This window comes from Pseudophryne corroboree, chromosome 6 (genome assembly GCF_028390025.1).
Source record: "Pseudophryne corroboree isolate aPseCor3 chromosome 6, aPseCor3.hap2, whole genome shotgun sequence".
Lineage (NCBI taxonomy): Eukaryota > Metazoa > Chordata > Amphibia > Anura > Myobatrachidae > Pseudophryne > Pseudophryne corroboree.
Window position 1 is genome coordinate 644,263,761 of NC_086449.1, and position 27,725 is coordinate 644,291,485.

At 46.1% G+C, this 27,725-nt stretch overlaps 1 protein-coding gene across 3 annotated transcripts in view; it reads left to right on the plus strand.

The window, feature by feature from the left end:
• The window catches only part of P4HA2 (prolyl 4-hydroxylase subunit alpha 2), a 263,726-nt gene that overhangs the window by 142,981 nt on the left and 93,020 nt on the right, over positions 1-27,725 (plus strand). For all 3 annotated transcript variants that reach the window (XM_063928183.1, XM_063928184.1, XM_063928182.1), the window contains exon 4: positions 19,328-19,479. In XM_063928183.1, the coding sequence (XP_063784253.1) occupies positions 19,328-19,479 (152 nt within the window). The remainder of the gene's footprint in view (positions 1-19,327; positions 19,480-27,725) is intronic.

Sequence of the window (27,725 nt, forward strand, 5' to 3'; positions counted from 1 at the left end):
AATGGACAGGTGATGCCGACTAAAAAAGGCATATGGAAGGTTTACCTTGCAAGGCTGAGGAATTGTGTGGAGAAGGGCTCTCGGACCTGGTCTCCACAGCTATAGCTAGTAATTCTGATCTTTTGCCTTATATTCCCTCACAGCATAAGAAAGCACGACATTATCAAATGCAGTCCTTTCGGTCGCAGAATAACAAGAAAGTACGAGGAGCGTCCTTTCTTACCAGGGGTAAGGGCACAGGGCACAGCTAGTTCCCAGGAACAGAAGTCCTCCCCGACCTCTACTACATCCACCGCATGACGCTGGAGCTCCGCTAAGGGAGTCCGTCCCAGTGGGAGCACGTCTTCGACTCTTCAGCCACATCTGAGTTCACTCACAGGTGGATCCCGGGGCAATAAAAATTGTTTCTCAGGGTTACAAGCTGGAATTCGAAAGGTGCCTCCTCGCCGGTTTTTCCTTATCGGACCTACCGGCTTCTGCCCCAGAAAGGGAGATAATATTAAATACAATTCACACATTGTATCTCCAACAGGTGGTGCTCAAGGTTCCCCTCCTGCAACAAGGAAGGCGATATGACTCAACCTTGGCTGTAGTCCCGAAACCGTACGGATCGGTCAGACCCATTTTAAAATTAAAATCTCTGAACCTGTATGGGAAAAGGTTCAAATTTAAAGTGGAATTCCCCAGAGCGATCATCGCCAGCCTGGAAAGGGGGGGAATTTGATGGTGTATCTAGACATAAAGGCTGCATACCTTCATGTTCCCATTTATCCACCCCATCAGGCGTACCTGACAATTGCGGTACAGGATTGTCATTACCAATTTCAGGGTAATTGGCGGAAATAATGGTGCTCCTACGCAAGCAAGGAGTCACAGTTATCCCATACTTGGACGATCTCCTAATAAGGGCGAGATCAAAAGAGCAGTTGTTCAACAGCGTGTCACTTTCGCTGAAGGTGTCACAGCAACACGGCTGGATTCTCAATTTCCCGAGGTCACAGTTGGTTCCTATAACTCGTCTGCCCTTCTTGGGTATGATTCTGGATACAGACCAGAAATGGGTTTACCTTCAGATAGAGAAGGCCCAGGAACTCATGACTTTAGTCAGGGACCTATTGAAACCAAGACAGGTGTCAGTGCATCACTGCACTCGAGTCCTGGGAAAAACATTCCCTTAGGCAGGTTCCATGCGAGGACTTCAAATGGGACCTACTGGACAAGTGGTCCGTGTCACATCTACAGATTCATCAGTTGATCACCCTATCCCCCAGGGCCAGGGTATCTCTCCTGTGGTGGCTGCAGAGTGCTCACCTTCTAGAGGGCCACAGATTCGGCATTCAGGACTGGATCCTGGTGACCAGGGACGTGAGCCTCCGAGGCTGGGGAGCAGTCACACAGGGAAGAAATTTCCAACGTCTTTGGTCAAGTCAAGAAACTTGTCTTCACATCAACATATTGGAACTAAGGGCCATATACAACGCCCTACGTCAAGCGGAGACCTTTCTTCGCGACCAACCAGTTCTGATCCAGTCAGACAACGTCACTGCAGTAGTTCATGTAAACCGCCAAGGCGGCACAAGGAGCAGAGTGGCGATGGCGGAAGCCACCAGAATTCTTCGCTGGGCGGAGAATCATGTAAGAGCACTGTCAACAGTGTTCATTCCGGAAGTGAACAACTGGGAAGCAGACTCCCTCACCAGACATTCGTCCTGGAGAGTGGAGACTTCATCAGGAAGTCTTCGCACAGATTGCAGTTCGGTGGGGACTGCCACAGATAGACATGATGGCGTCCCGCCTCAACAAAAAGCTGCAGAGTTTTTGCACCTGGTCAAGAGACCCTCAGGCAGTAGCGCTACACGCCCTAGTGACACCGTGGGTGTTCCAATCAGTCTATGTATTTCCTCCTCTTCCTCTCATACCCAAGGGTTGAGACTAATAAGAAAAAGGAGGAGTGAGAACAATCCTCATTGTTCCAGATTGGCCACGAAGGATCTGGTATCCGGATCTGCAGGAAATGCTTACAGAAGATCCGTGGCCTCTTCCTCTAAGGCAGGACCTGTTGCAACAGGGCCCATGTCTGTTCCAAGACTTACCGCGGCTGCGTTTGACGGCATGGCGGTTGGATGCAGGATCCTAGCGGAAAAGGCATTCCGGATGAGGTCATTCCTATGCTGATAAAGGCTAGGAAGGACGTGACATCTAAACATTATCACCGTATATGGCGAAAATATGTTTCTTGGTGTGAGGCCAGGAATGCTCCTACGGAAGAATTCCATCTGGGCCGTTTCCTTCACTTCCTACAAACTGGAGTGAATTTGGGCCTAAAACTTAGGCTCCATTAAGGTTCAGATTTCGGCCCTATCCATTTTCTTTCAAAAAGAATTGGCTTCTCTCCCAGAAGTTCAGACTTTTGTGAAGGGAGTGCTGCATTTTCAGCCTCCTTTTGTACCTCTGGTGGAGCCCTGGGACCTTAACGTGGTGTTAAGTTTCCTTAAGTCACACTGGTTTGAACCACCTAAAATGGTAGAGTTAAAATATCTCACTTGGAAGGTGGTCATGTTGTTAGCCTTGGCTTCGGCTAGGCAAGTGTCGGAATTGGCGGCTTTGTCTCATAAAAGCCCCTATCTGGTTTTCCATGTCGATAGAGCGGAGTTGCGGACACGTCCTCAATTTCTGCCTAAGGTGGTATCATCCTTTCATATGAACCAGCCTATTGTGGTGCCTGTGGCTACGCGTGACTTGGAGGACTCCAAGTCCCTGGATGTGGTCAGGGCTTTGAAAATTTACGTAGCCAGAACGGCTAGAGTCAGAAAAACAGAATCACTGTTTGACCTGTATGCTGCCAACAAGCTTGGCGCTCCTTGGCGCTTCAAAGCAGACTATTGCCTGCTGGATTTGTAACACCATTCAGCAGGCTCATTCTACGGCTGGATTGCCGTTGCCTAAATCGGTTAGGACCCATTCCACTAGGAAGGTGGGCTCTTTTTGGCCGGCTGCCCGAGGGGTCTCGGCATTACAGTTGTGCCGAGCTGCTACTTGGTCGGGTTCAAACACCTTTGCAAAATTCTATAAGTTTGATACCCTGGCTGAGGAGGACCTCATGTTTGCTCAATCGGTGCTGCAGAGTCATCCGCACTCTCCTGCCCGTTTGGGAGCTTTGGTATAATCCCCATGGTCCTTAGGGAGTCCCCAGCATCCTCTAGGACATTAGAGAAAATAAGATTTTAAACCTACCGGTAAATCTTTTTCTCGTAGTCCGTAGAGGATGCTTGGCGCCCGTCCCAAGTGCGGACTACTTCTGCAATACTTGTATATAGTTATTGCTTCAATAAGGGTTATGTTATAGTTGCATCGGTCCTGAACTGATGCTATGTTGTTTCATACTGTTAACTGGGTAGTTTATCACAAGTTATACGGTGTGATTGGTGTGGCTGGTATGAATCTTGCCCTTGGATTAACAAAATCCTTTCCTCGTACTGTCCGTCTCCTCTGGGCACAGTTTCTCTAACTGAGGTCTGGAGGAGGGGCATAGAGGGAGGAGCCAGTGCACACCCAGGTCTAAAGACTTTCTTAAAGTGCCCATGTCTCCTGCGGAGCCCGTCTATCCCCATGGTCCTTACGGAGTCCCCAGCATCCTCTACGGACTACGAGAAAAAGATTTACCGGTAGGTTTAAAATCTTATTTTTTGTAGTTACGTATCCCATACAGCATTGTGACAGTCTGTTAAGAAACAGAAAATACTTTATAGTAGGGTTTCTTAACTCCAGCCCTCAAGTACCGCCAACAGGTCATGTTTTGTGGATTTCTTTAATAATGCACAGGTGAGTTATTTATTTTGCTGAGTAATTATCCCTCCAGTTTCCATAGACAGAATTTCTCAAAATATGACCTTTTGGGAAAACTCAAGTTAAGAATCACTGCTTTATAACATGTTGTAATTACAAGTTCATGTAATAAAATTGCATTGTACCCCAACTACCTGTGTCCACCTCGGAACTCATGTGTAACAATTTTTCTAAATGTCCCGATATGCAAAATAAAAGCATGGAGAAATGGTGATGAAGGGTGCACCCCCGGGCTGGATAATGCCTGGGCCACAGAAAGCAGTAACGGCAGTATCACAATGTCCATTGTAAGCAGGGAAATCCCCTGACTACAACCTACTGAACTCCGTTATTGTCTAGTCTACAAACAAGCAGCTTCATTCACAACGTGCGGGAAATAGACGGTGCCTTTCTGATTGCTTTCAGCAGTTAGAGGCACCACAGATCACAGCCCAAATCCAAATTTGATTTGTGCAGACAAATTTGCTTGAAGGTGCCACAAAAAAACAAACTGAACTTTGAGGGGGGTTTTTTTTCACAGTGATCTCGTTCCAAACAAAGCGGGTCTAGCTGCGTAAACTTTTAAACCCGACAAAAGTACTCGGTGTGATGCAAAATTGCCATTTGGGCTCCCAACAGGTCACATTTCACTCTGCTCGACAGCCCGGGGAAATGTCAGTGCCAGCGGTCGCTCGCACTCGAACGGAGCAACAGTTGAATTGCCCCATTGGGTGCCATTTACTGCCCGCCGGTGCGCAAAACAATTGAATTTTCCCCAGTGAATTCAAAGATGCTGCACATCCATATTCACCATCAGTATTTCAACCATCTTTGTTTTTTATGATCTTAAAGGTGAGGGTGGACGACAGAATGAAATACAGTCAGCTTAGGATAGTGTTATCTCCTGCTGACTCTGCTATCTGCTCTTGGCTGTGCACCCTACACCACAAGCTACAGACTGTGTGCCCTACACAGCAAGCGCCAACATCCGTTACAGGCTGTGCACTATAAACAGCAGGCTCCAACGTCAACTGTGCATTATATACACACAGCAAGCTCCAACATCAGCTGTGCATTATATACACACACAGTAAGGTCCAACATCGGCTCCAGGCTGTGCACCCTGCACACCAAGCTCCTATATTGGCTCCAGGCTGTGCACCCTACACACCAAACAGTAAATTTGGCTCCAGGCTGTGCGCCCTACACCCCAAACACCAACATTGGGGTGTATTCAATAAGTGTCGGAAGCAGCCCTCTTGTCGGAAAGACGGCAGCTGCCAACAGATTTAGGTTGGAAGGGGTTCCGACCTATTCATTAGGGTCCCGTTTCTCTGACTTGTCGGAAAGCCTGTCGGAATACACCTGGATCGGCAGCTTCAGCCGCCGAGCCGTGTGTATTGTCGAAAGCGCGGCCAAACCCGACAGGTTTTAGCCCCGTTTCCGACAATGTCAAACCGACTTTAAAAAAAAGTCGGATTGGCAGTGTCAGGAACAGGCCAAATCTGTCTGGTTCGGCGAAGGCACTGACCTGACAGTAAGCATCCGACAAGTATTGAATATACCCGATTGGCTCCAGGCTGTGCGCCCTACACACCAAACACCAACATTGACTCCAGGCTGTGCATCCTACATAGCAAGCTCCAAGATCAATTCCAGGTTGTTCTCTATACACAGCAAGCTCCAACATACATGCATACTGTACATAAACATCAGCTCCAGGCTGCGCGCTCTTTACAGCAATACATTATTTACAAACTGCTCTTTATACAATAATCGAAATTGTGAGAGCCAGCGCTTCAAAGTAATGCTGCTATCTTGTGAAAAAGAAAAGGGTCGTCCCTCCACAATCCCCTATATAAATGATAAATATAACAGGTATTTTTCACTCCGCGCAGGACAACCAGGTAAAGACCATAAATTCCAAATTATCAGCAATAATAAGGTCATTCAGTCACCATGTGGCCACTCCTTGTGGCTGAATATAAGGGGTCCGTCTCTTATGATTAACATCTATGTTCATGTATGGATTCCACTTTCCCAAAAACGATACGGTTTACTCCAACATCAATTCAAGGCTGGGCGCCATACTCTGGTTGTGCACTGCTCCCAACAAGACTATTACCAGTACAAGGCTGGGCGCCATACTCTGGTTGTGCACTGCTCCCAACAAGACTATTACCAGTACAAGGCTGCGCGCTATACTCTTTTAATACTCTGTCAAATCGCATCTTCTATCTCTGGCTATGGTTTAGACCCCATTAACCAGCCCCAGTAGCATACCATAACTTGCTAAGACTTACAGTATCTACCTGCCCCTTGTGTCTCCGGGTCTTCTGTGTTCACCAGTACGATACAGCATGTGCTATCTGCTTCATGTACCAATTTTGACTCCTTGAATTAGAAACTCTGTTCCAGAGACTGATCCAGTTTATCACAGTTACCCCAGTCCACAAGGCTGCGCTCCAGCATACTCGACATTCTGCCTCACATCCGTATTACCAAACTGTATCAGAAAGAGCTTCACCAAGCCAACTAGCTTCAACTACTCTGCTACTACAGAAGCCAGTCCTAGGGTTCCAGATCCGTGTCAACAAAACCCTAGAGACCTGACAGAAGTTACTTGTATTTATAATGTTCTTTGCATTTATAATAATAAAAAATATATATAATTTCTCTTACGTCTTAGAGGATGCTGGGGTCTCCGTAAGGACCATGGGATATAGACGGGCTCCGCAGGAGACATGGGCACCTATAAAGAACTTTTAGTATGGGTGTGCACTGGCTTCTCCCTCTATGCCCCTCCTCCAGACTTCAGATCTTCATGAGGTAAGCCGCTGCGCGCCATTGCTCCCACACAACACACGCAGGCACAGATGGGCGCAGGGGGGGCGCCCTGGGCAGCAATAAACCTAGTTTTTGGCACAAATATATATATTAGGCTGCGGAGGCAGCAAATAGACGATCCCCCGCCAATTTTATGAAATTGAAGCGGGACCGAAGCCCGCCGCTGGAGGGGGTGGAGCTTGATCCCACAGCACTAACCAGCGCCATTTTCTCCACAGAAGCTGCAGAGAATGCTGGCTCCCCGGACTCTCCCCTGCTGAACACATCAGAGGGCTGAAAAAAAGAGGAGGGGGGCACATTTCAAGCGCAGTGAGTGGGAATAGCATTGGCATTATATATAAAAGCGCTATCTGGGTTTTCCAGTGTCAGTTTGGCGCTGGGTGTGTGCTGGCATACTCTCTCTCTGTCTCTCCAAAGGGCCTGGTTGGGGAATTGTCCCCGTATAGTTATATCCCTGTGTGTGTGGGTGGTCGGTACGTGCGTGTCGGCATGTCTGAAGCAGAAGGCTTATCAAAGGAGGAGGTGGAGGAGATGAGTGGTGTGTCCCCGTCGGTAGTGCCGACTCAGGAATGGATGGATATGTGGCATATGTTAAATGCAAGTGTAGCATCATTGCATAAGAGGCTAGACAAAGCAGAACCCAGGAAGACATCAGGGGGTCAATCCACGGATTGGACCGACTCACAGGGCCCGTCAGGGTCTCAAAAGCGTCCCTTGTCACAAATTGTGGACACAGATACCGACACGGACTCTGATTCCAGTGTCGACTATGATGATGCTAGATTGCACCCTAAGGTGGCAAAAACTATTCAGTATATGATTATTGCAATAAAAGATGTTTTGCATATCACAGACGACCCCTCTGTTCCCGACACGAGGGTGCGCATGTATAAGGAAAAGAAACCTGTGGTAAACTTTCCTCCATCTCATGAACTTAATGAGTTATTTGAAAAAGCTTGGGAATCTCCAGATAAGAGACTGCAGATTCCCATAAGGGTTCTTATGGCGTACCCTTTCCCTACACAGGACAGGGTACGTTGGGAATCCTCTCCCACTGTGGACAAGGCTTTAACACGCCTGTCCAAGAAAGTGGCGCTGCCATCTCCAGACACAGCAGCCCTCAAGGACCCTGTGGACCGCAGACTACATTAAAGTCTATTTATACACATACTGGTACTTTACTTAGACCGGCAATTGCGTCGGCATGGGTATGTAGTGCAGTTGCAGCTTGGACAGATACCCTGTCAGCTGACCTTGATGCCCTAGATAGGGATACTATTTTGCTAACTTTAGCACATATTAAAGACGCAGTCTTATATATGAGAGAAATAACAAGAAAAAAAGGCTGCGCTGAATGTCAGAAAGTATAATGAGAAGAGAGCCAACGTATAAATAGTAAAATAAACAGATTTAATAAATAAAAACTGTAAGATATGATAACATTAAAAACAATGAAGAATGAATGAATGAATAATGCTCAGTCACTTGTCTTAAAGTGTCAACACAATTCAAGAGCTTATAACGTGCTGCAGCTGTAGTGTGAAAAGCTGAGGTCCATATTCTGTAGCTGGAAATAGATGCTGCTGATTAAGCACAATAATGAACAGAGGGTGCAATGATTAGGCTCCAATGGTAGATGGACTGTATGTGGCCAGTGAACATTCAGTAATTGATACCTCTCCGATGGGCTGGTCCGTTTACCGGGCGTCCCCGGTCGGGTGTCCTGCGTTGCCCACAAGTGCTGTGGAGAGGAGATGGAATGCTGTATGCTGTCGGCTGGCTTAGGCGGCGTGAATAACAGCGGCCGCTGGAAACGAAGATGCAGTCAGGAGCGTAACCGTCTAGAAATACTGAGCACTGCACCAGACGTGAGACACCTGAGCAAGGTGTGTAGAGAGGCGTTCTAACGCGTTTCGTCACGCTCCACGTGACTTTTTCAAAGGTGATTTCCTGCCTGAGACGCTCAAAGAGACATTGGATTGTTGGGTTCCAGAGCCAATGCCATGGCTATTTCAGCGAGACGATCCTTATGGACGCCAATGGACGGGTGATGCGGATTCAAAAAAGCATTTGGAGGTTTTACCCTATAAGGGTGATGTGTTGTTTGGGGATGGGCTCGCGGACCTGGTTTCCACAGCTACCGCAGGTAAATCTACCTTTTTACCTTTTGTTCCCCAACAGCAAATGAAAACTCCACAGTATCAGATGCAGTCCTTTCGGTCGCAAAAGCCCAGAAGAGGTCGGGGCTCCTCCTTCCTTGCCAGAGGTAAGGGTAGAGGGAAAAGAACGCCTGCCGCGGCGGGTTCCCAGGAACAGAAGTCCTCCCCGGCTTCTACAAAATCCACCGCATGACGCTGGGGCTCCCCTGCGGGAGTCCGCACCGGTGGGGGCACAGCTTCGACTCTTCAGCCAGGTCTGGGTTCGGTCAGACGTAGATCCTTGGGCGATGGAGATCGTTTCCCAAGGCTACAAGCTGGAATTCGAAGAGGTGCCCCCACGTCGGCCTTACCAGCTTCTACCCCAGAGCGGGAAGTAGTGTTAGCGGCAATTCAAACGCTGTGTCAACAGCAAGTGATTATCGGGGTTCCTCTGAGCCAACAGGGAAAAGGGTACTATTCCACACTCTTTGTGGTCCCGAAGCCGGATGGTTCGGTCAGGCCCATTTTAAATCTAAAATCCCTAAATCTGTACTTGAAATGTTTCAAATTCAAGATGGAATCACTCCGAGCTGTAATAGCCAGCCTGGAAGGGGGGGATTTTATGGTGTCACTGGACATAAAGGATGCTTACCTTCATGTCCCCATATATCCCGCTCATCAGGAGTACCTGAGATTCGCGGTACAGGATTGTCATTTCCGGTTTCAGACGTTGCCGTTTGGGCTTTCAACGGCCCCGAGGATTTTCACCAAGATAATGACGGAAATGATGGTGATCCTGCGCAGGCAAGGAGTCACAATTATCCCATACTTGGACGATCTCCTGATAAAGGCGAGATCAAAAGATCAATTACTGAAGAACGTGTCACTCTCTCTGAGAGTGCTCCAGCAACACGGTTGGATTCTCAATCTGCCAAAGTCACAGTTGGTTCCAACAACTCGACTATCGTTCCTAGGCATGATACTAGACACGGAACGAAAGAAGGTTTTTCTCCCGTTGGAAAAAGCCCAGGACCTCCAGAACATGGTCAGAGACCTGCTAAAGCCAAAAAGAGTGTCAGTTCATCAATGCACTCGAGTTTTGGGGAAAATGGTGGCAGCCTACGAGGCCATTCTCTTTGGCAGATTCCATGCGAGGACGTTTCAATGGGACCTTCTGGACAAGTGGTCCAGGTCCCATCTACAAATACATCAGAAAATAACACTGTCCCCCAGGGCCAGGGTGTCTCTCCTATGGTGGCTGCAAAGTACTCACCTTCTAGAGGGTCGCAGGTTCGGCATTCAGGACTGGGTTCTGGTAACCACGGACGCGAGCCTCCGAAAATGGGAAGCAGTCAGCCAAGGAAGAAACTTTCAAGGACTATGGTCAAGCCAGGAGTCCTGTCTGCACATCAACGTGCTGGAATTAAGGGCCATATACAACGGCCTTCGTCAAGCGGAGGGTCTTCTTCGCAACCTACCGGTTCTGATTCAATCAGACAATGTCACAGCTGTGGCTCATGTGAACCGCCAAGGCGGGACAAGGAGCAGAGTCGCGATGGCGGAAGCCACCAGGATTCTTCGCTGGGCGGAAAATCACGTAAGCGTTCTGTCAGCTGTCTTCATTCCGGGAGTGGACAACTGGGAAGCAGACTTCCTCAGCCGACACGATCTCCATCCAGGAGAGTGGGGACTTCATCAAGAAGTCTTTGCAGAGATAACGGGTCTCTGGGGAGTTCCTCAAATAGACATCATGGCGTCACGCCTCAACAAGAAGCTTCGGAGGTACTGTGCCAGGTCCCGGGACCCTCAGGCAATAGCAGTAGACACTCTGGTAACGCCATGGGTGTTCCAGTCGGTCTATGTGTTTCCTCCTCTGCCTCTCATCACAAAGGTGTTGAGGATCATAAGACGGAAAAGAGTACAGACAATACTCATTGTTCCAGACTGGCCTCGAAGGGCCTGGTACTCAGATCTTCAGGAGATGCTCGCAGAAGATCCTTGGCCTCTTCCGCTAAGGGAGGACCTGTTACAGCAGGGACCCTGCACGTTCCAAGACTTACCGCGGTTACGTTTGACGGCATGGCGGTTGAACGCCGGATCCTAGCTGAGAAGGGTATTCCGGAGGAGGTCATACCTACTCTAATAAAGGCTAGGAAGGAGGTGACGGCAAAACATCACCGTATCTGGAGGAAGTATGTATCTTGGTGTGAAGCCAAGAATGCTCCTACGGAAGATTTCCACCTGGGCTGTTTTCTCCACAGGAGTGGATATGGGCCTGAAGTTAGGCTCTGTTAAGGTACAGATTTCGGTCTTATCGATATTCTTTCAGAAGGAATTGGCTTCTCTTCCAGAAGTCCAGACGTTTGTGAAGGGAGTGCTACACATCCAGCCTCCTTTTGTGGCCCCAGTGGCGCCATGGGACCTGAACGTGGTGTTACAGTTCCTTAAGTCACACTGGTTTGTACCCCTTAAAACGGTTGAGTTGAAATTTCTCACCTGGAAAGTGGTCATGTTATTGGCCTTAGCTTCGGCAAGGCGGATGTCTGAATTGGCGGCATTGTCTCACAAGAGCCCCTACTTGATTTTTCATGTGGATAGAGCAGAATTGAGGACTCGTCCTCAATTTTTACCTAAGGTGGTGTCTTCATTTCATATGAACCAACCTATCGTGGTGCCTGTGGCTACGAGTGACTTGGAGGATTCCATGTCCCTGGATGTAGTCAGGGCCTTAAAGATTTATGTAGACAGGACGGCTAGAATTAGGAAAACAGAGGCTCTGTTTGTCCTGTATGCAGCCAACAAGATTGGCGCGCCTGCTTCAAAGCAGACTATTGCTCGCTGGATCTGTAACACGATTCAGCAGGCTTATGTTACGGCTGGATTGCCGTTACCACATTCAGTAAAGGCCCATTCCACTAGGAAGGTGGGCTCTTCTTGGGCAGCTGCCTGAGGCGTCTCGGCATTACAGCTTTGCCGAGCGGCGACTTGGTCGGGTTCAAACACTTTTGCTAAATTCTACAAGTTTGATACCCTGGCTGATGAGGACCTAGCATTTGCTCAGTCTGTGCTACAGAGTCATCCGCACTCTCCCGCCCGATTGGGAGCTTTGGTATAAACCCCATGGTCCTTACGGAGTCCCCAGCATCCTCTAGAACGTAAGAGAAAATAAGATTTTATACTTATCGGTAAATCTTTTTCTTCTAGTCCGTAGAGGATGCTGGGCACCCGTCCCAGTGCGGAAAATCTGCAAGACTTGTATATAGTTATTGCTTACATAAGGGTTATGTTACAGTTGGAATCGGTCTTGGACCGATGCTGTTGTTTGTTCATACTGTTAACTGGTTTTGCGTATTCCAGGTTATATGGTATGATTGGTGTGGGCTGGTATGAATCTTGCCCTTAGATTAACAAAATCCTTTCCTCGTATTGTCCATCTCCTCTGGGCACAGTTCTCTAACAGAGGTCTGGAGGAGGGGCATAGAGGGAAGAGCCAGTGCACACCCATACTAAAAGTTCTTTATAGGTGCCCATGTCTCCTGCGGAGCCCGTCTATACCCTATGGTCCTTACGGAGACCCCAGCATCCTCTACGGACTAGGAGAAAAATATTTACCGGTAGATTTAAAATCTTATTTTTTATTTTTATTTTTTTTATGAAACTGGTTGTTTTGATTAACAGGTTTCATACGTGTATAGGGTTCACTTATGCAATGTTCTGCCATTTTCCCACTGTAACAATGCTCTGCAGAGCTGTAAAAGAAAAGTGCATTTAGCACTGTTGCCTAGAGGGGTCTGGTGGGATATAAATGATGATATATTGTCTCGGATATAATTTGTTCCTGTCTTGATAATCTCCTATTTGTCCTTTGTCTTCTTAATGCAAATGCTTTATATATTAGTAATGTTCATCTGTCCAGTACCCTACTCTTATTGTAGGGAGATGAATGAACCTGTAACTACAAAAACTCCTTTTTTTGTTAACACCCATCATCTAGGAAAAAAAATTATTTCTCTAGCATCCATAAGGGATATTGGGGAATTAGTACGATGGGGTATAGACGGGGTCCAAAGGAGCCGTTGCACTTCAAATTTCTTCAACTGGGTGTGCTGGCTCCTCCCCTCCATGCCCCCTCCCCCTACAGGCAGTTTAGAAAAAAGTGCCCTCAGGAGATAATGCACACTCTGGAGCTCCAGAGACTTTTCTTCAGTTTCTTTTAAAACTCGATTATTTTTGGATAAGCTGTTTGGGCAACAGCATACCTGCACCGTGGGAGTTAGGGGGGGGGATGGGACAGTCACCGGCCTTTATAAGGTGTCAGAGCCACTTCCCCGCTGCAGGACCACCGTCCTGAGAGGTGGTTGTACAGCGGGGCACTGCGCATTAGCGGTCACAATCGCAGCACGCCGCACACCCCTAACATTGCCTGAAGGTGATGACAGTGGTGAGTACAAATTGTGGTCCCCGCTTGGGTGGGTTCCCCAGTTTTTGGTGCGGCACAGACGTAGGGGCGGCATATGGGACCCTACTGGGGGGTGGGATCCGCTAAAGCCCCCCTGTGTACACTGGCAGCGGTGGTGAAAACTAACACTTGCTGTGATGTTTTACATTTATTTGGAGACATAGCCAGTATATATCACTGAAGCTCCTGCGCCATTACAGGGGGCGGAGCTTCCTCAGAGCGGGACCAGCTGCATTTTTGCACCTTCCTCTGCTTACAGCCGCAGCAGCAGGCACACACAGCTCCTCCAGACACTCAGAATAATGCTGGAAAACTGGTACAGGGGTGCAGCAAAGGGAAACAGCCGCTATTGTGCACAATCTGTGTCCTGAAAAGGACTAATACTTTGGTGTTACGCCATGTTATAACAGCTTGCAGCCTCACTGCGGCTGTTTAGCTTGGGTGTGCTGTTCCCTTTCCTCTGTCTCCCTCTCACATACAGTAAGGGCAGGCTTGCTATTGTATTACTTGTCTGTGTGTATGTGTATATAAGTATAAGCATATAAACACCAATTATGCAGTGTATGTCACACCAGATTCTATCCCTCTACATCTGGTTCCATATCATGTGAACAATGCAGCCAGTCCTCACAACTCAGTGAGGGGGCTGGTGAGGGAGGGTAAAGAGTCTTCCTGGCTAGGTGCCAAAAAATCCATGATGTCAGATATGTCATCTCAGCTCACTGCTGATACTCAAAAAAACAACTGCAGCAGGCTGTTGCAGACCTAGCTGCAAGGGCAGATGTTCCACAGCCCCCCCTCTCTAGATCCAGGACCACAAAAGCGTGGGTTACCTGCTTTACTCTCAGACTCTGATGAGGAGACACAGGAGGAGGGGGAGGAATTGGATCCTGTTACTGGGGATTCCCTTTCTACAAAGGGTATTGATCCCCTCATTCTAGCTGTACAGGAAGCGTTAAAGCTCCCTCTAGAGGACACTGCATCACAGCAGTCATTTTTCTTTATACAAAACAAGCCTAATGTCACTTTCCCTGATTCTGAGTTAGATGACCTGTTTAAGTTAGCCTAAATAAATCCAGATAAAAAATACCAAGTGCCAAGACGGTTTTTGTACACTTTCCCCTTGACTACTGAAGGCAGGAAAATCTTGGATGGGTGGTACTGCCAGCTCCGGGCTCCTTTACCATAAAGGACCCTGGGGATAGAAATATAGAGACTACACTGAAGTCTATCTACACAGCAGAGGGTATATCACAAAGGCCGGTCATAGCAGGTTGGTGGATGACTCGAGCCATTCATACGTGGGCTACTCAGATTCAGGAGGGCCTCTCAGGGGATATGTCCCTGGTCACTACAGTGACTCTCCTAAAGCACATTCAGGACACTGCACGCGTACTGTGTTACCCTCTCAAGGAGATAGGTAATATTAAGGCTAGGACCACTGCTATGGCAGTGTCGGCGCGCAGAGCTTTGTGGTTGCAGTGTAGAGTCTCTCCCTTTTTCGGGATTTGCTCTTCGGAGTGGAATTGGATATGTGGATTTCTAAAGTTACTGCAGGGAAATCCATGTTTCTCCCCTCTGGGGCCCCGCCGGCTAGAGGTTCCTACCCGGGGCCGTCTACCCAGTCCTTTCGGTCTAACAGATTAAGATCTAGGGCCAGAGGTGCCTCCAATGCGGCTAAAGGAACAAGAGATAAGACAAGAAAACCAGCAACCGCAGGTTCTCAGGAGAGCACTAGTTCAGCTTCCACTAAGGCCTCAGCATGACAGTGCCCACCCACCCCGAGGGGATCTCTAGGTGGGAGCTCGGCTGCATCACTTCAGCCAAATCTGGGTAAGCTCCTGCCAGGATACCTGGGTAAAGGACCTCATCTCTCAGGGCTACAAGCTGGAGTTCAACGGCGCTACTCCACAATGATTTTTCAAATCAAGCTTAACAGCTTTGTAGGAATAACAGTTGTTGAAAAAGATTTGGGAGTGCTTATCGACAATAAACTTGGTAGCAGTATGCATTGTCAAAATGCAGCAACAAAAGCAAACAAGGTGTTAGCATGCATTAAACGGGGAATGGAGACAATGGATGAGAGTGTAATCCAGCCACTGTATAAATCATTGGTGCGGCCACGCCTGGAATATTGTGTACAGTTCTGGGCACCTCACTATAAAAAAGATATCTTGAAACTCAAAGGTTCAGAGGCGAGCCACCAAACTGGTTAAGGGGTTAGAGGCACTGGATTATGAGGAAAGACTTAAAAGGTTAGATTTGTTTACACTGGAAAAGAGGCGACTGAGAGGAGACATTATTAATATTTTTAAATACATTAAGGGACAATACAAGGATTTATCAAACGATTTGTTCATCAAAAAAGCACTAAATAGGACATGAGGACACCCCCTGAGGTTAGAAGAAAAAAAATTCCATACACAACGGAGCAAAGGGTTCTTCACAGTAAGAACAGTAAAGATTTGGAATTCTTTGCCAGAGAAGGTAGTAATGGTGGATTTAATCAATAAGTTCTAAAAATGGATTAGATAAATTCCTAGCGGGGAAAAATATGCAAGGATACAGCATTTAGTTAGATTAATAAAAATATATATTACTACAGGTTGAACTCGATGGACATTTGTCTTTTTTCAACCTTAACAACTATGTAACTGTTACGCTGCAACAGGCCACCCTAAAATTGGTCCAGTCCCAAGTCATTGTTCTAGTGCCACTGCAACAACAGGGAAAGGGTTACTACTCTAACCTGTTCGTGGTACCAAAACCGGACGGTTCAGTAAGGTCCATTTTGAATCTAAAATTCTTGAACCCTTACCTAAAGGTTTTCAAGTTCAAGATGGAATCCTTGCAAGCAGTGATTGCGAGTCTGGAAGAACGGGAGTTCATGGTCTCCCTGGATATAAAAGACGCTTATCTCCATATCCCGATTTGGCCACCTCACCAGGCTTACCTGAGGACAAAGCATCCATCTTTGCGTAAGATTGTTGGGGAAGATGGTCGCCTCATACGAGGCGATCCAGTATGGAAGGTTCCATGCCAGAACATTTCAATTGGATCTCCTGAGCAAGTGGTCCGGATCACATCTTCAGATGCATCGGATAATACGGCTGTCACCTCAGGCCAGGATTTCCCTCCTGTGGTGGCTGCAGTCCCCCAACCTACTGGAAGGTCGACGTTTCGAGATTCAGGATTGGATCTTCCTCACGACGGATACGATTCTGAGGGGATGGGGAGCTGGGCAGAAAGAAATGCAAGAGCAATATCCGCAATCTTCATTCCGGGAGTAGACAACTGGTAAGCGGACTTCCTGAGTCGTGACGATCTCCACCCGGGAGAGTGGGGGCTTCACCGTCAGGTGTTTCAGCAGATCATCGACCGGTGGGGCTGCCCACAAATAGACATGATGGCTTCTCGACTCAACAAGAAGCTTTGTTGGTATTGCTCACCAACCAGGGACCCTTAGGCGAGGGCAGTAGATGCACTGACGTCACCTTGGCCTTACCGGCTGGTCTACCTGTTTCCTCCGATTCCATTGCTCCCAAGAGTGCTAAAATGAATCAAGAATCAAGGAGTCCAGGCAATTCTGATTGCCCCAGATTGGTCCCGGAGGACGTGGTACGCGGATCTTCGGGACATGCCCGTCTAAGACCCTTGGCCTCTGCCAATGAGAAGAGATCTTCTTCAACAAGGACCGTTCGTCTACCCGGACTTACGGCGACTTCCTTTGACGGCATGGAGGTTGAGCGGAACATCCTAGCTCACAAGGGCCTTTCCAAAAGGGTTATTGCTACCATGGTTCAGGCCAGGAAACGTGACGTCAAAACACTATCATCATATCTGGAGAAGATATGTCTCTTGGTGCGAGGAACGCATGTATCCACCTGCGGAGTTCCACTTGGGCCATTTCCTGCAGGCTGGTGTGGATAAGGTCTTGCGTCTGGGTTCCATTAAGGTCCAGATTTCAGCTCTCTCAATTTTCTTCCAGAAGAAATTGGCAGTGTTGCCAGAAGTTCAAACCTTCTTGCAAGGGGTACTTCATTCAACCTCCTTTTGTGCCACCCACAGCACCCTGGGATTTGAATATAGTGTTGGAATTTCTACAGTCCTCCTGGTTTGAACCTCTGATGACTGTAGAAGACAAGTACCTCACGTGGAAGACGGTGATGTTATTGGCTCTGGCTTCTGCTAGGCGTGTCTCGGAATTGGGGGACTTATCGTGTAAAAGCCCCTACTTGGTCTTTTACGAGGACAGAGCAGAACTCAGGACTAGACAGCAGTTCCTGCCGAAGGTCGTCTCTGCGTTCCACTTGAATCAACCTATTGTGGTTCCGTCAAGTTCTGGCTGTTCTGCTCCTCCGGAGGCATTGGATGCTGTGCGAGCCTTGAAGATCTATGTCAGGAGAACGGCCCGGATCAGAAAGACGGATTCCTTGTTCGTGCTTTATGATGCACAGAAAAAGGGTTGCCCTGCTTCAAAGCAGTCCATTGCTCGTTGACTTAGACTTACTATCCAACAGGTCTATGTGTCGGCAGCCTTACCTGTTCCACATCTCTGAAGGCCCACTCTACTAGATCGGTGGGGTCTTCCTGGGTGGCTGCCCATGGAGTCACGGCCTTGCAACTATGCCGAGCTGCTACCTGGTCAGGGAAGAACATCTTTGTGAAGTTCTACAGGTTTGATACCCTGGCCAAAGAGGATACCCAGTTTGGGCAGGCGGTGCTACAGACGTCTCCGCACATTCCAGCCCGTTCTTGAAGCTTCGGGATGATCCCATCGTACAAATTCCCCAATATCCCTTATGGATGCTAGGGAAAATAGGATTTTAATTACCTACCGATAAATCCTTTTCTCGTAGTCCATAAGGGATGTTGAGCGCCCGCCTCAGTGCGTTGACTTTTCTGCAGGTTATCTCTACTATGGTTACCTGTTCAGCTGTTGCTGTTTTGTTACCAGCCGTTGCTGGTCGTTTTATGTTATTGATGTGCTGGTGTATGAATCTCACCACTCGTTATGTTCCTTCTCTCAAGTATGTCCTTTCTCCTTTGGACACTATTTTACCTATAGCTGCCTGTGGGGGGAGGCATGGAAAGGAGAAGCTAGCACACCCAGATGAAGAAATTTGAAGTGCACCGGCTCCTTTGGACCCCGTCTATACCCCATCGTACTAATTCCCCAATATCCGTTATGGACTACGAGAAAAGGATTTACCGTTAGGTAATTAAAATCCTATTTTAAGCAGAAAAAACAACACAGAAAGGCAGCGCTGTGGACTGACTCGTAAAAAAATGGAAGTTCTTTGTGGTATAATAATACAATGTATTAATGTAATCATAACACAATACAAAATAACCTACTGGTAAAATAAATGCACTATTGTAATACAAACTGTAGTGAACAAATTAGTTCACATTATACAGCTGATAATCAAAAAAAAAATTTTGTTTGTAGCCCTCAATCCAGATCACAGTAGTGAGATATTTAGGGCTCAATTTAATTAGTCACGAGAGGTGTTAGTTGCCGCTGTACCAGCGAGGAAACAATTTGCTGCCCAAACTCTCCTCAGATTAGTGGATAGTACATGGACTGAAGAGAACTTCATCCAAGGATTTAGTTTTCAGCAGAGAAGGGAAAGGGGGACGTGATACAAACTTTCACTATATCTAGGTTTTTAACAAGGTACAGGCTGGAGACGTTCTTCAAGGGACATGCGTTGAAACTGGAAGATGGTAGGCTCAAAAGGAAACTTGAGGAAACATTACTTTACAAAAAAGGGTAGTGGATAAGTGGAATTGCCTTCCATCAGAGGTGGTAGAGGCTAATACAGTAGAGCAATGAAAACATGCATGGGATAGGCATAATGATAGCCTTACAAAGAACTATGGATCAAATAGATTTGAGGTTACCAAAAGGTTAAAAAAAAAAAAAAAAGGGGGCAAGGGGGCAGACTGGATGGGCCAAGTGGTTGTTACCTGTCATATAATTCTATGTTTTTATGTTTTTGCTTTTGCAGTTCAAATATGATCTCAATTAAAAAAAAAATCCTTTTATTTTCAGTTGGGCCCTCCAAGTTGAAGAAGTTACCAGTAAGTCTACTCTTGATCCGGAGGGATACCTTGCACATCCTGTGAATGCTTACAAGCTGGTGAAGAGACTTAATACAGATTGGCTCTCACTGGAGAACTTAGTACTTCAGGATTCAACCAAAGGTAAGTTTTAAAAATGTGAACATAATGTTAATGTCCATGCCAACGGGCTAAAGTTTGCTTTATGTTTCTGATGTTGATCAGTCTGGTTGATGTTTAAGTGGGAACCACTGGCTTTGAGATATGTCTGAAGTTTGAACTGGCCTACATGTCTTTGGTTAATTATTGGCCAATAGTCTAACCAGTGACAATTTGTCTAGCTATTTTTAAATTCTGTAGTTAAGTTTCAATTATTTATTAAGTTTAGGAATTTAAAAAAACCTCAACAGTAGCTGTGTGTGTGTGTGTGTGTGTGTGTGTGTGTGTGTGTGTGTGTGTGTGTGTGTGTGTGTAGCTGATCATGCCGCCACTATTTGTAAATCCCCCTCCCCCCCCCCCCCCTCTCTTCCTTTTATTACTTTTAGCAGTAGCAGGAGAGAGATGAACGGCTCTGAGAATTATAAACAGAGCACCCCATCTATACATTAGTACTTGGCCCTCCTAGATCTACCGAATGGCGTAAAGAAAAACCGCAAAAACTAATATATTGACTGGATTCATTCACCAAAATATCTATTATTTTGTTATATACTACCGGTCAAAAGAATTAGAACACCAGTATTTTTCAAGTTTATTAAAATGTAAATGGTTCGAGTTCACTGAATAATTTGAATTGGTGTAAAGGTAACTGGCAAACTGCTAGAGCAGGCTTTCCAAACTCTGTCCTCAGGGCACCCTAACACTCCTGGTTTTAAGGATATCCATGTTTGTGCACAGATGGTATAGCCAAACTGCCTGAGGGTCTAATTATGTCAGATGTGCTTAAGCATGGATATCCTTAAAACCTGAACTGTTTGGATATTTTGTGGATCCAATTTGGAATGTGGTAGAGGTCAAAATAAAAAAGTTTGCCAAAAAAATGAGAACACATCTGTATATAATATTTTTTTTTTTGTTTAACAACCTACAGCTGTTCTGCAGCAATGAAAAAGCCTTGTCTGGGCCATGAATTACGAATGTGAAATATTTGGTTCATCATGCAGGGTTTTTTGTACACTGTCGAGTAGGCAAAAAGATGGTTCCTGAGTGTGTGATGTGAATTTGCTACAGTACGTGGATTGAAGGCAACAATGATTTTGATAGAAAAATACCCCATGTTTTGCCATAAAAAGCATTGCCCTTTTAAATTTGAGGCTTATAGGTGACAGCAAGATGCTGCATTTACAAGTAATTATTACAGTAAGTTAACTTCTATGACACAAACAGTCAAACATGGAGAAGAAAGTGTGATGGCTTAGGTCTCTTTTGCTGGCTCTCAAGTCGGTAATTTGCACTTAGTGAACAAGATGCACGAAAAAGGCGGAATACATTCCGCCAGACATCTCATTGACAATTGCAGTGGTACTAATCACATACTGTATACACTAACATATGCGATTAGTACTGTAAATGCCGGCTCTTGCGGTAAGAGTTGTCCTTTACAATGTCCTCCCATAACTGGACTTCTGGCTTTCAGCTTTGGGAGCCCATCTGTGTATGCGCAAAGTGACGCGGCAGTCGCAGGGCATGCTGGGAGGGATCTTATCGGATTTCCCACACAGCGCGTTGCTGAAAGAAGCCCATAGGCTTCTATGGGGTAACTCCAACAAAAGCTGCCATTACTCTCTGCACCGAAGCCCTGGGGTGCAGGGCTTAGTGCATATGTAAATTTATTTTTTCTTTTAGTGCATCTGGCCCTGTGACTGGCACCCTAAGCCAAAAGGGACACAACAGCATTTTGCAGCACATACATTACCCTCTGTTCTACACCTAGTTTTTTCAAAGGTACATCCTACAGCAAGATAATGACTCTAAGCATTTTATCCTCGACAAACTTCACAATCTGTTTTTTTTTTTTTTATGCACCTGATTTTGTGCATGTAGATATTGTCATGTTGAAACAAGAAAAGGCCTCCCACATACTCTTTCCACAAAGTTAAAAGCACACAATACTTAGGGGTCAAGGCCGGACTCTGAAAAAAAGTCCCAGGCCATTATTACTCCTACACTAGCCTTTAGGGTTGCATGTGGGGGAGATTTAAAATGTGCAGAGAGATTTAGATTTGAGAGGGGCATATCTAAACTGATATCTAAAGCTGTCGAGCATGTGTGGTCTGCATACAAAAGCATTCAGTATTTACCCTGCATGCAGCAACAACAACAACAAAAAATACAGGGCAGCATGGCTGGTGTAATTACTATCTCACAGCAGCAGGTTTGTGTGTTCAATTTTAACTGTTCTAACTATGTGGAGTTTGTATGTTCTCCTCATGCTTGTATGCGTTTCCTACTGGTACTCTCATACTACAAAAATATACTGATAGGTTAACGGACTCCCGACAGAAGATGATCCCTAATGTGTGATTGTGTGCATGTACATGGTAAGTAGGGAAGGGCAGAGGTGGAAAGTCTGCCATCTCTATATGTCTACTTATTAAAAATAGTAAAGCAAATAGAGTAAAATGCTGATCACTGCCGTGTTCTGCTGCCCCATGAAGATTAAAAAAATGTCACATACACTTATATGACATTTGAGTGTTACTGGTATCAGAACTGCATTATAATGTGATCCCTTGGTGCCATAAAGCATCATCCGATTGCTAACTCTGCCCATAACACATATTGGCCCTCATTCCGAGTTGTTCGCTCGGAGATTTTCATTGCATCGCAGTGAGAATTCTCTTAGTGCGCATGCGCAATGTTCGCACTGCGACTGCGCCAAGTAACTTTACTATGAAGAAAGTAAGTTTACTCACGGCTTTTTCATCGCTCCGACGTTCGCATTGTGATTGACAGGAAATGGGTGTTACTGGGCGGATGCACGGCGTTTTAGGGGCGTGTGGCTGGAAACGCTACCGTTTCCGGAGAAAACGCAGGAGTGGCCGGGGAAACGGTGGGTGTGCCTGGGCGAACGCTGGGTGTGTTTATGACGTCAGCCAGGACCGAAAAGCACAGAACTGATCGCACAGGCAGAGTAAGTCTGAAGCTACTCAAAAACTGCTAACTCGTTTGTAATCGCAATATTGCGCATACATCGGTCGCACATTTAAGAAGCTAAGATTCACTCCCAGTAGGCGGCGGCTTAGCGTGTGTAACTCTGCTACATTCGCCTTGCGAGCGATCAACTCGGAATGAGGGCCATTGTTCCTGGGCCTATTGAAGTCTGCGTGCTGACTGTTGTTCTCCTCCTCTTTCCCTTTGGACATGTCTCTTTTAACACACCGTTGCCTCTTGCATAGCCTCAGAGATTGACATAAGGTTAAGAAACGTTCAACAGCTGCTGCAGCTTGATACAACCTAATTACCTAAAGTGATCTATCGTTGCTTTTTGCATGGTAAAGTGTTCCAGCGATCAGATATAATCTAAGCCAAATCTGCATATTTAGAATTCCTGTTGAACATCTACCTAGAATAAAAATTCCTGAAAAATACAGCTCTGTCTGAGGGCATTTGAATAGTATTGTAACCAATGCAGTATATAGTAGGTGGCTGTGTATGGCCAGTAGCCAAGGGCAAATGCATGCTTTTTAGGGTAAGGTTTCCATATATGGGAGAGAGAGCAATAGAGAGAGAGCACACATATATGGAAACCACCAACCCACTGCAAGTGTATGTGTGTAAGAGGTATACATATGGGCCCTCATTCCGAGTTGTTCGCTCGCAAGGCGATTTTAGCAGTATTGCACACGCTAAGCCGCCGCCTACTGGGAGTGAATCTTAGCTTCTTAAAATTGCGAACGAAAGATTCGCAATATTGCGATTACACATCTCGTAGCAGTTTCAGAGTAGCTTCAGACTTACTCGGCATCTGCGATCAGTTCAGTGCTTATCGTTCCTGGTTTGACGTCACAAACACACCCAGCGTTCGCCCAGACACTCCTCCGTTTCTCCAGCCACTCCCGCGTTTTTTCCGGAAACGGTAGCGTTTTTCCCCACACGCCCATAAAACGGCCTGTTTCCGCCCAGTAACACCCATTTCCTGTCAATCACACTACGATCGCCTGAGCGAAGAAAAAGCCGTGAGTAAAAATCCAAACTTCATAGCAAATTTACTTGGCGCAGTCGCAGTGCGGACATTGCGCATGCGCACTAAGCGGAAAAACGCTGCGATGCGAAGAAATTTTCCGAGCGAACGACTCGGAATGACCTCCATACTGTACATACAGAGCCAAGGAGACATGGAGAGGGAGAGACATGGGAAAGGAGAGAGCGACATACATGTGGAGAGAGAAACAGGGACAGAGACAGTTAAGAAGTGAGAGACTGACATGGAGAAAGACAGTGACATGGAGAGGGAGAGACACACATGGAGAGAGAGACTGACAAGGGGATGGAGAGAAAGAGAAACATGGGCAGGGAGACAGGGAGGGAGGAGATATGGAGAGAGGGAGACCGACATGGGGAGGGAAAGATACAAGAAGAGGAGAGTGAGACTGGAATACATACTATTTACTGGCGGCCGGGTTGCTGGCTGTCAAGATCCCAGCCGCCAGTGGGGCGAGCACTAGAAAGCTGCAGGAACAGTGGTTCGCTGCGCTCGCCACAGGTTATATTCTCCCTCTATGGGTGTCGTAGGTGTCCAGCGTCGGCATTGTGACTGACTGGATCCTGACAGGCGGTCTCGTGATTGTCTCCCACACTGACATGGGGAGGGAGGGGGAGAAATGGAGAGAGGGAGACATGGACAAAAGGTTGACATGACTTTTAAAAAAAAAAATTATTTCATTTTTTGACATTTTTTCATACTTTATGATCGATGTGAACTACAACTGGGAATAGTAACCTGTGCCGAGCGCAGCGAGACACCTTGCACAAAGCATGGCGAGCATAGTGGTCCACTAATTGGGTTCCTGGTTACTTTACGTAGTAAATGACACACATATTTTTTTTAAACAAAATCACGTGTCGACCGTTTCCTATGTCAACCTTTTAGTCATGTTGACCTTGGATGCCGACCTTGTGCCTGTCGACCTTTTCCATGTTGACTTGACTACTCTACCCACATAAGTATAGGTTGGTAAGTTTGCGTTTCCTTTCCCAAACGGACTGTGGATATGAACAACAGCAATAAAAGGGGAGTTTCCTTATAGATGTTTTATAACATTTTCTACACAGAAAGAATGCATAGCAAGCCTTTGGTTTTTTTTTTTTTGGGGGGGGGGGGGAGAATATAAAGGGAAAGCTCTCATAACATTTATAGGTAATTGTGATGTTTCTCAGCTTCAGCTATTGCTAGGCAAGTATACATGTCTCAGCTCCCTTTTGGCTGACCTTGCGTGTCACAGTGCTGTAGTTCTACAGTATGGTCGCCAGTAATTACTTTCACATAGACACAGAGCATGTTTTCTCTGCAGCTCCAGTCTGTTGTAGCTGTTACTCAGAGAGCGTTGTTTCAGCCAAAAGTTAGATCATGTTCTGCAGAGAAAGTGCTGGAATCATCCTTCATCTGCCGCACTGTACCACAAGACGTTTACTTCACATTTCCATTCCAGATTTATTGTGCTGCCAGTGTAATGAAAGCTGATCTAAATGTTTAACACTGAAACCGGATTTAAATGCAGTCCTTGTACAAGATCCAATTTTATCCATGTGCAATTTTAACTGACTCTGAAGTCATGCTATATCATGCTATATCAAATGAATGACACCCTGCTGATTGAACTTTTTTCCCTCCCACTTCCTGGGTGCCATTATCTACATGCCCAAGTGCCACTGAGCCATTTTTCTAGGAACGCTCCAAAATGACGGCCCAAAACTGGACCATTGTACAATGGTAATTTAATAACAAAGGGCCATTTAATAACAGAAATTACCAGTGGCAGACTTTAAGTATTCGCAGTGAACAAATAGGCCGTTGGTATTTAACATTGCTTGCCGGCAATGGGGACCGTAACATTATCGCCATCTATAGGTCGCGTAAGTGCTACAGTGACAAACAGCGATAAGCTAAGCTAAATACTGAAAGGAGGACATACCCCTTTTGGTGAGTGCTAAAGGGGAAATGTCCCATAGTTTTGTTGCCGATCTGTATTTACAGTGCCTAGCTATACATTTATTTGCTATGGTTCTGTATAGAAATGTTGGTCCTGAGATACCCACATATACATTATATGTATGTTTTTGCATGATGTAACCGCTCCTGCAAGGCATTTTGCAGATTTTCAGGTGTTCTTACATTTGTTAACTTTTGTTTTTTTACAAATTATTTCCAAATCAATAGAGTAATTTGTGTAGAAATATTAACAATCGTGACTAAAATGAACGTATATATCAGTTCTGCCGATGCAGTGCACTATAGAAGTATCCAAAGTGCATTTATGTCCTCAGGTACTGTATATTATGTGTAATAATGCTTCCTTTCTAGCTATAAGGGTGTTGTCCAAGTGCCAACTTCATTTTATACTGAACTTCTAGACATGATCAGACATGGATGTTTTCTGTAGCAGCGTCTACTGCTTTCCAAATTTACTGTGGAAGCTGGTCCGCTGATGCAGTAACTAAAACTACGCTTAATGAGGCTGCACAAGACTAACTAATTCAACAAAATACATTGGTGAACCATCATAATCTGCGGGATGTAATGGAGTCTGAGATCACCGGAGGTGCGGGATGCCAGCCGATCTTACAAAACCATGCCTGGTAAGTGATTATCCCTTTAAAAAAACATCTGAGATCAGCCGGCAACCTGCACCTCTGGCGATATTGGACTACATTACATCCCGACGATTATGTGCTAAAGGAGATAGATAATACAGTTGGTTGTGCTACCTTTTGGGAATGATATGTGTTGCCAAATTATAAAGGTACACTCCAGCGGATGACTCAAATTATAAACAGCACAGTTACTGAATCAGTGGTGTTGGTGTATTGCTAGATAGCAGTTACAGCTGTACTCACTGTTACAAGTACACTGGTGATGGAGCGTAGTTTTCTACTAGCCAGGTATTGGTGCAGGGATGCTGGAACGGTTTCATATGCAGGTATTAAGCAGGTCTCTCATAGGGGCTAAGTAGGAGACTTCTGTATTTAACTCTAGGGGGTCTATTCATGTAGAAAACGAAAACAGAATTGCTACTTATCACTATACATCGCATCGCTTCGATGCGATGTATAGCTGTAATAAGTAGCAATTCATGTATACTTGCCCTTCTGACGATGCGCTGCGGTGTCTGGGGCTCCTGCGGTGAGGTCATCTCCAGCGATCCCTCCCTGCGATACGCGGAGTCCAGTAGCGGGTCCCTTTGCGCATGCGCAGGGTGTTGATCTCCCGGCAGGCCGCAGTGGTTGCTGGGAGGTCGGGGGCGGAGCCAGCGCCAGTTGCTGAGCAGAGAGCAAGGAAGCATTGAGCTTCCCTGCCGTCTCCGCACTACAGTTCAGGTTACGCCGTCCTGAGATGGCGAACCTAAACTCCATGGTGAAGCGGAAAGCAGAGCTTTCAGCACCTTCATTATTTGCACTCACCCATACAAAGCTATGGTGATGCGATTCAGGCACAGAGCGGGGGTGCCGCTGGAGAAGTCAGAGACTTCTCCACGGTATCCCGCTCTGTGAATTGCAGTAGGCAGAGAAAAGCCCTTTTTAACGCAAAACAGGGCTTTTCAATGCTACATGAATAGACCCCTAGATGTATTAAGCCTGGAGAAGTGATAAAATGGTGATACAGCAGTGATAAGTGGAAGGTGATAACACGCCATCCAATCGGCTCCTAACTTATTTTTCAAACCCATAACGATTGGCTGGTGCATTATCACCTTCCACTTATCACTGCTTTATCACTTCTCCAGGCTTAATACATCTGCACCCATGTACTCTACACAGTGTCACACCTATAAGACCTAGACATATAAATATTAAAGCAATCATTACAAAAATGATGAGTCACAATACATTTGAGAAAATGGTTTTCCCAAACCCACAGGGGGTGACTACCAACCATCACAAAGGCAAACATTGGAGAGGACAACATGGATACTACAGCACTATATGCAGACTATATATGATAGGTACCCCCATACAAACCAGCCAGTGTCAATGAATAACAATGAGAACTGACTTAAGTCACCCCAATGGTAAAAACAGATCATTGAAACGTTTTTAAAATCTATTATTACCCCTGGAATCGCTGAAGTGTTGGTGACTTTTTTTTTTTCCTTACTAAATTGTACAATAATACAATTTAATTACATTCCCAGCTTGCAGTGTGCTATATTGTAAATGATATTTTCACAGAA